The sequence below is a fragment of the Xenopus laevis genome, chromosome 3S (genome assembly GCF_017654675.1).
Source record: "Xenopus laevis strain J_2021 chromosome 3S, Xenopus_laevis_v10.1, whole genome shotgun sequence".
In the NCBI taxonomy this organism is placed as follows: domain Eukaryota; kingdom Metazoa; phylum Chordata; class Amphibia; order Anura; family Pipidae; genus Xenopus; species Xenopus laevis.
In genome coordinates this window covers 131717255-131726419 of record NC_054376.1, presented here as the reverse complement: position 1 = coordinate 131726419, position 9165 = coordinate 131717255, and the positions used below count along the sequence as shown (strand labels likewise).

Here is a 9165-nt window from a genome sequence, read left to right as displayed (position 1 = left end):
GAGGGGGCCCCACATTGCTACAGAGGGGGCCCCAGCACTGGATGGTACAGAGGGGGCCCCACATTGCTACAGAGGGGGCCCCAGCACTGGATGGTACAGAGGGGGCCCCACATTGCTACAGAGGGGGCCCCAGCACTGGATGGTACAGAGGGGGCCCCACATTGCTACAGAGGAGGCCCCAGCACTGGATGGTACAGAGGGGGCCCCACATTGCTACAGAGGGGGCCCCAGCACTGGATGGTACAGAGGGGGCCCCACATTGCTACAGAGGGGGCCCCAGCACTGGATGGTACAGAGGGGGCCCCACATTGCTACAGAGGAGGCCCCAGCACTGGATGGTATAGAGGGGGCCCCACATTGCTACAGAGGGGGCCCCATATTGCTACAGAGGGGGCCCCAGCACTGGATGGTATTGAGGGGCCCCACATTGCTACAGAGGGAGCCCCACATTGCTACAGAGGGGGCCCAACATTGCTACAGAGGGAGCCCCACATTGCTACAGAGGGGGCCCAACATTGCTACAGAGGGGGCCCCACATTGGTACAGAGGGGGCCCCACATTGCTACAGAGGGGGCCCAACATTGCTACAGAGGGGGCCCCACATTGGTACAGAGGGGTGAGCTATTTGTGCTCCATGTTGACAAGTCTTGAGCTGCCTTCTGATTGGTGGAAACTTGTGTTGAGTCACAACTGGGTTCAGAGAATGTGGCTGTTGGAAAAGAGCATGATGGGAAGGTGTGGGCAGTGGACATACCTCCCAACTGTCCCTTTTTCGGAGGGACAGTCCCTCTTTTGACAGCTCAACCCGCAGTCCCTCATTTGTACTGGAAAGTCCCTCTTTTCTCTGCACTGAACAGCCAGAAAAAGAAACAAAGTTTCTCACTTAATTGGCTTTTAGCAGAGAGCCCAGAACAGCTAACAGGTGCAAATAAGATACTTTGTAACAATTTTGAGACACAAAAACACAGTTTAGATAAGGAGAAATATTTTCAAACTTTCATAACCTGCCAAATTTTGTAACAAACATGGTAATTAGGGGGTGTGGCCACAGAAAGGGACATGGTCAAAAATTCTCGCTGTTCTACGTGCAAAAAAAAATGTTGTCCCTCTTTTTACTTCCAAAATGTTGGGAGGTGTGGGCAGTGGGTGCCCAGTAAGGAGGGATGTGCAATAAAAAGCTGACGGCTCAGCGCACAGCAGTGACCCCAATGTATAACTGAGCAGCTCAATTTGCTCCTTTCCCTCAGCAGCCAATCAGCAATTAGCTTTCATCAGTCTGTAGCAAGGTGGCCAATGAAAGCAAAGATCTGATTGGTTGTTACACGTAAGTGCAAATTAGCCCAATATGACCCATTTGCCCTAAGTACATATTTGTCTGTCATGATCCCTCCCCAACTGTGGCACCTGGGAAGTCTGAGCCTCAATACTGGACTAATGGGGGGCACAATCTTCACTCACACAAACGCCTCCTTCTTGCCCTCTACTGACTGTCACCTGGGCGGGTGTCATTGGGTGTCAGAGGTGGGTGCAGGCTGGACAGTGGGTGTCAGAGGCGGGTGCAGGCTGGACAGTGGGCGGGTGTCAGAGGTGGGTGCAGGCTGGACAGTGGGTGTCAGAGGTGGGTGCAGGCTGGACAGTGGGTGTCATTGGGTGTCAGAGGTGGGTGCAGGCTGGACAGAGGTGGGTGTCAGTGGGAAGGGAATGTGCTGAGATGATTTAGGAAATAAAGGCGCTTGTGGAAAGCTGAGGAGTGACAGGCCCAGGGAATTGTGGGAATATTGGGCCCTTAGTCAGGGGTAGAGTGAAATGTGAGTTAGTGGGAGGAGCAAGGGGTAAAACGGGGGAAGTGACCGTGTTTGACTGCAGCAAATACAACTAATCAGCAGAGGAGCAGCACATTTATTCACACAGGGACTAAAGGCGGGAATGTTGCTCATGTGGCGCATAACAAGCGTCTCTCAAGCTCAGGGACAGGATGTACAGATCTGACAGACCTTGGAGTCACGTGACTGACTGCAGCCAATCAGCTCAGCAAGCTTTCCTAGGCTGAGGAGTCACGTGACTGACTGCAGCCAATCAGCTCAGCAAGCTTTCCTAGTCTGACTGGGGCTCGCGCGTGCCGGTTGCGTCTTAGTATTTGTAATTCCCGCCTTCCCCGCGCACAACCAGTCACGAGAGCGCAAGGCAGAGACGGTTGGGGGATTGGCCAATCCGAGGGCGCTGCCATGTGACGGACAGCTCCGCGACCAGTGGAATTGTCGGGGCGGTTCCGCACAGGTATATAAGGCGGGTGCGAGGGAGGGGCCGGGCTCTCTCGGTTACAAGTGGGGGAGGGGCCCAGATAGCGAGAAACGCCGGTACCGTCACCTCGAGGAGGAGCATGAGTGAGGCGGAACCCCGAGAGACTGAAGCGGTTACACAGCCGGAACCGGCACCCGAGATCCACAAGCCGGACATTGTCCCGCCTCGGAACCAGATCAACAAGAAGCTTCTCGGTGAGACCTGGCGCCGCCGCCCGTGTGAGAGACCGTGTGTGTGAGACTGACTGTGTGTGTGTGTGAGACTGACTGTGTGTGTGACTGACCGTGTGTGACTGACCGTGTGAGACTGACTGTGACTGTGACTGACCGTGTGTCTCAGAGGAGATATAGCGGCGTCTCTTCACGTTGTCCCGCCAGCAGCTGTAGCCCCTCCTCCTCAGTAACCGCCAATCATATCGGCTCCTCCCACTCACTCCTCTTATCCCTCCGCTTTCCCTTCAAGGCGACCTGTAGGATCAATGGAAAATCCCAATTATAAGTAATATTTGGTGTTACTTTTACATGGGGCTAATAATGAATATTTAACAATAGCCCCTTAATTAGAGCTCCCTATAGATCTTCTCTGGTTTCAAATGAGGGCTGGGCGTGTCCCTGGCAGAAGTACAGCCAATCACAGCCCTGCAGTCACACAAGCACAGACAGGCGTCAGTTCCCTATCAGGTCCTGCTAGCTGCTGATTGGTTCCTGTCCTACAGTGCAGTGAGCTGAGAGCACAGCCTGGGAATTCAGGGAGCAGCAAGTGGAAGGGAGGGATTATTAGGGGATCTGCAGAAATATTCAATAAATCAGCCTGAAACACTACTTTTTATGCACAATTTATCTAAACGAGTCTAATGCACTGGTACAGTCTTATTTCTTACACTAAATGTCTCAGCTTTCATTTGTTTATTGCTGTGACTTCTTTACCTCTTTATTCAGCAGCAGCTCTTCACTTTCAGCACTATGGTTGCTAGACTTTCCATTCCCCTAGCAACCATGAGTAAGAGACTGCAATATGAATAGGAGAGGCCTGAATACAAAGTTGGGGCCAGTGACTCCAATTAAAAACCACAAAGAAGCAGAAAAAAAGAAGCAAATCGTTGAAAAACAATAAAGTGCAGTTACTTACAATTAGCCATTCTACATTAATATAGCCCCCTCTAATAACTGTCCCCCTGTTATCTGCGCTTGTATGTAATGTCCCATTGTGATGTCACTTTCTCTTGCAGCCACCCAAGTGCAGGGAACAGTCAAGTGGTTTAACGTCCGCAACGGTTACGGATTTATCAACAGGTACGCGACTTTCCTATTGGCTGTAGTCTGTCTGTCTGTCTATAAAGCGCAGAGGAGATGGTGCTGTTGCTATGGAGTGCAATCAGTGCAACAAGTGTCAGCTCCTGAGATCACTAGACATTATTAGTGTGGGCATGGACTGGCTGCTTTCTTCCTTTTACTCATTATTTTCTCTTCTTCCAGAAATGACAGCAAAGAAGATGTGTTTGTGCATCAGGTGGGTACCCTGTCCCCTTCATACTGGGACCCTCACTGCTTCCCTGCTCAGATGATTGGCATCAGTGGGCACAGAGGGCTCAAGTTTTAGCCAAAGAACAGCTGGATAGTCTCTCACAGACGTTCCCTCTGATTTGGCCAATGAAAAGAATTGCCAGTAGGTTGGGTAACTGTGCCAGTGATCTGCCAATACTGCTGCACCGTCTTTGCTTTTAGCTTGTGCTCATATAGAAGTAGCATAAAACTGCACATATCTAATCTTTCACATGGCACTTTCCTAGTTCCTATTTGTTCTACAGTGAGGTGCACGAGCGATTCATTGGTGGGGAGGAAAGGAGATCTCACCATCAGCATAGGAAGGGGTTCTTTACTGTAAGGGCAGTCAGGTTATGGGATTCCCTACCAAGAGAGGGGGAATGAGTGATTCATTGGTGGGGAGGAAAGGAGATCTCACCATCAGTATAGGAAGGGGTTCTTTACTGTAAGGACAGTCAGGTTATGGGATTCCCTACCAAGAGAGGGGAATGAGTGATTCATTGGTGGGGAGGAAAGGAGATCTCACCATCAGCATAGGAAGGGGTTCTTTACTGTAAGGGCAGTCAGGTTATGGGATTCCCTACCAAGAGAGGGGGAATGAGTGATTCATTGGTGGGGAGGAAAGGAGATCTCACCATCAGCATAGGAAGGGGTTCTTTACTGTAAGGACAGTCAGGTTATGGGATTCCCTACCAAGAGAGGGGAATGATTGATTCATTGGTGGGGAGGAAAGGAGATCAGCATAGGAAGGGGTTCTTTACTGTAAGGACAGTCAGGTTATGGGATTCCCTACCAAGAGAGGGGAATGAGTGATTCATTGGTGGGGAGGAAAGGAGATCTCACTATCAGCATAGGAAGGGGTTCTTTACTGTAAGGGCAGTCAGGTTATGGGATTCCCTACCAAGAGAGGGGGAAGGAGTGATTCATTGGTGGGGAGGAAAGGAGATCTCACCATCAGCATAGGAAGGGGTTCTTTACTGTAAGGACAGTCAGGTTATGGGATTCCCTACCAAGAGAGGGGAATGAGTGATTCATTGGTGGGGAGGAAAGGAGATATCACCATCAGCATAGGAAGGGGTTCTTTACTGTAAGGACAGTCAGGTTATGGGATTCCCTACCAAGAGAGGGGAATGAGTGATTCATTGGTGGGGAGGAAAGGAGATCTCACCATCAGCATAAGAAGGAGTTCTTTACTGTAAGGGCAGTCAGGTTATGGGATTCCCTACCAAGAGAGGGGGAATGAGTGATTCATTGGTGGGGAGGAAAGGAGATCTCACCATCAGCATAGGAAGGGGCTCTTTACTGTAAGGGCAGTCAGGTTATGGGATTCCCTACCAAGAGAGGGGAATGAGTGATTCATTGGTGGGGTGGAAAGGAGATCTCACCATCAGTATAGGAAGGGGTTTGGCTATTAGATGACTAATTGTGTCCGTCATTAGTCCCAGCTAATCTGTGCCACTATATTGTCATGTTATTGTGTTTGTGCAGTGACTGGCCATGTTGGGGTCCCTGGGGGTGTCCGTGTGACATGTAATTGTTGATGATGTGTCTTCCCCCCAGACTGCAATAAAAAAGAACAATCCACGGAAGTTTCTGCGCAGTGTGGGTGATGGTGAGACGGTGGAGTTTGATGTCGTAGAAGGAGAGAAGGTGAGAGCTGCCCTGTTGGTAAGTGGGGTACAGGCCAGACACCCCAATCTTATCTCCTGTTTCCCACACAGGGAGCAGAGGCAGCCAATGTGACGGGCCCAGGAGGGGTCCCAGTTAAAGGGAGTCGCTTTGCCCCAAACAGACGCAGGTTTCGCCGGCAATTCTACAGGCCCCGTGCGGATACTGCGGGAGAGTCTGGGGGTGAAGGGGTTAGTCCTGAGCAGATGAGTGAAGGGGAGAAAGGGGAGGAGACTTCCCCACAGCAGCGACCCCAGCGTAGGCGACCCCCTCCATTCTTCTACAGAAGGCGCTTCAGAAGGGGTCCCAGACCCAATAACCAACAGAACCAGGGAGCAGAGGTACCCTTTTAATAGCATGTATAGATTGTAAGCTCTTGTGACAAGGATTCCATGTTGCCCTTATTCACTATAAATATATGGACTTGTAGGTTACAGACCAGTCTGAGAATAAAGACCCTGCTGCCCCCACATCAGAAGCCCTGGCTAGTGGAGACGGCCAGCAGAGACCACCCCCTCGCAGGTTCCAGCAAAGATTCCGCAGGTTTGGCCCCTAGTTGGTTATAGGGTAGAGGGATCTGCTCTAGACCTGCAGGTTTGGCCCCTAGTTGGTTATAGGGTAGAGGGATCTGTTCTAGACCTGCAGGTTTGGCCCCTAGTTGGTTATAGGGTAGAGGGATCTGTTCTAGACCTGCAGGTTTGGCCCCTAGTTGGTTATAGGGTAGAGGGATCTGTTCTAGACCTGCAGGTTTGGCCCCTAGTTGGTTATAGGGTAGAGGGATCTGCTCTAGACCTGCAGGTTTGGCCCTAGTTGGTTATAAGGTAGAGGGATCAGTTCTAGACCTGCAGGTTTGGCTCCTAGTTGGTTATAAGGTAGAGGGATCAGTTCTAGACCTGCAGGTTTGGCCCCTAGCTTGGTTATAGGGTAGAGGGATCTGTTCTAGACCTGCAGGTTTGGCCCCTAGTTGGTTATAGGGTAGAGGGATCTGCTCTAGACCTGCAGGTTTGGCCCCTAGCTTGGTTATAGGGTAGAGGGATCTGTTCTAGACCTGCAGGTTTGGCCCCTAGTTGGTTATAGGGTAGAGGGATCTGCTCTAGACCTGCAGGTTTGGCCCCTAGCTTGGTTATAGGGTAGAGGGATCTGTTCTAGACCTGCAGCTTTGGCCCCTAGTTGGTTATAAGGTAGAGGGATCTGTTCTAGACCTGCAGGTTTGGCCCCTAGCTTGGTTATAGGGTAGATGGATCTGTTCTAGACCTGCAGGTTTGGCCCCTAGTTGGTTATAGGGTAGAGGGATCTGCTCTAGACCTGCAGGTTTGGCCCCTAGCTTGGTTATAGGGTAGAGGGATCTGTTCTAGACCTGCAGGTTTGGCCCTAGTTGGTTATAAGGTAGAGGGATCAGTTCTAGACCTGCAGGTTTGGCCCTAGTTGGTTATAAGGTAGAGGGATCTGTTCTAGACCTGCAGTTTGGCCCCTAGTTGGTTATAGGGTAGAGGGATCTGTTCTAGACCTGCAGCTTTGGCCCCTAGTTGGTTATAGGTAGAGGGATCTGTTCTAGACCTGCAGGTTTGGCCCCTAGTTGGTTATAGGTAGAGGATCTGTTCTAGACCTGCAGCTTTGGCCCCTAGTTGGTTATAAGGTAGAGGGATCTGTTCTAGACCTGCAGGTTTGGCCCCTAGTTGGTTATAGTAGAGGGATCTGTTCTAGACCTGCAGCTTTGGCCCCTAGTTGGGTAGAGGATCACCTGCAGTTTGGCCCTAGTTGGTTATAGGGTAGAGGGATCTGTTCTAGACCTGCAGCTTTGGCCCTAGTTGGTTATAGGGTAGAGGGATCTGTTCTAGACCTGCAGGTTTGGCCCCTAGTTGGTTATAAGGTAGAGGGATCTGTTCTAGACCTGCAGCTTTGGCCCCTAGCTTGGTTATAGGGTAGAGGGATCTGTTCTAGACCTGCAGCTTTGGCCCCTCCCAGAAGAGATGAAGTGGGGGGTTGGGATGGGTAGAACGGTCCCAGTTTAGTTGAGGGGTGTGGCCCTGTGCTTGGCCCCCATCTCATCACATACTAAACTTGTCACCCCTTTACAGGCCTTTCCGTCCTCGCCCCCCACCTCCACAGACCCCAGAAGGGGGAGATGGAGAAGCCAAAGCTGAAGGTGAACCACAGAGGCAACGTAACCGACCGTATGTCCAACGGCGCAGGCGCCAACAACCACCCACAGTCCAGGTGAGTTATTAGTGGGGGGCCGTCATGTGATTAACTCTAGTAAGATGTACAGAGAGGCAATTGGCTTTCTTTTTATTTGTGATCTTGACTTGCTCTTTATTCAGCAGTTTAAGCAATGTGGTTGTCAGGGTCCAAATTACCCTAGCAACCTTTGCAGAGACTGTTTTTTTTTTTTTTTAAGATGGGGTTGGTGACCCCCCCATTTGAAAGCTGGAAAGAGGCAAAAGAGCAAAACAACCCCTAAACTATATGAATAAGGAAGACCAATTGCAAAGTTGCTTAGAATTAGCTGTTCTGTAACATACTAAAGGTGAACTACCCCATTGTGTAGGGTGAGAGCAAAGCGGAACCAAGTGAGCACCCTGCTTCTGAAGAAGGAACCCCTAGTGATGCACCCACAGATGATGGAGCACCCGTTGAGGTATTGCAGCTATTGATTGGTTACAGCCATACTCCTGTAATTCTATTAAGCACCAACTGCCTGTTCCTTGTTCTAATCAGCACCAACTGCCTGTTCCTTGTTCTAATCAGCACCAACTGCCTGTTCCTTGTTCTATTAAGCACCAACTGCCTGTTCCTTGTTCTAATCAGCACCAACTGCCTGTTCCTTGTTCTAATCAGCACCAACTGCCTGTTCCTTGTTCTATTAAGCACCAACTGCCTGTTCCTTGTTCTAATCAGCACCAACTGCCTGTTCCTTGTTCTATTAAGCGCCAACTGCCTGTTCCTTGTTCTAATCAGCACCAACTGCCTGTTCCTTGTTCTATTAAGCGCCAACTGCCTGTTCCTTGTTCTAATCAGCACCAACTGCCTGTTCCTTGTTCTATTAAGCGCCAACTGCCTGTTCCTTGTTCTATTAAGCGCCAACTGCCTGTTCCTTGTTCTATTGAGCACCAACTGCCTGTTCCTTGTTCTATTGAGCACCAACTGCCTGTTCCTTGTTCTATTGAGCACCAACTGCCTGTTCCTTGTTCTATTAAGCACCAACTGCCTGTTCCTTGTTCTATTAGACATCAGAAGCAGGAGTGGAGGATACAACTGCCCCAGAATGAACTCAGTCGCTGGTAGTCATGGGCATCTATCAGGGGCAACAGGTAGGAATGGTTTCCATGGTAACTGTCCCACACTGACTCATTGTTTGTCTTTAGCCTGTGCCCCCACCCCCCGCAGTTGCTTTTCTGTCATGGCTACTGCTCTGTAGTGTTGGGTGAGTGCCCAAGAGCTGACTCTTTTCTCTTAACTTACACAGGTGCCAGCGCCTTTCCATCTTCGGCTGCACTGGATTCCAGGAAATTTTCGGGACACGGCAATATTTCACTTTAAATAGGGGGTGTGTTTCCTCTGCACTGTTTGCATTGGTGGGAGGGGCTTGTTTTGCACTTTGTTTGGGGGGTTCAGTTTTATTGCACAGTGGTGCAGCAGTAAAGATGGAACT

General features: G+C 50.4%; 1 protein-coding gene across 1 annotated transcript; it reads left to right on the top strand.

Annotated features, from left to right (window-relative positions):
• Window positions 1–2370: 2370 nt before the first annotated feature.
• On the top strand, window positions 2371–9165 carry ybx2.S (Y-box binding protein 2 S homeolog). Its single transcript, NM_001087698.1, is given in 10 exon segments — window positions 2371–2495; window positions 3530–3593; window positions 3777–3810; window positions 5406–5495; window positions 5567–5854; window positions 5944–6056; window positions 7592–7730; window positions 8062–8151; window positions 8741–8824; window positions 8980–9165. Coding segments are annotated over 9 exon segments (975 nt in total). The 5' UTR covers window positions 2371–2380; the 3' UTR covers window positions 8783–8824; window positions 8980–9165.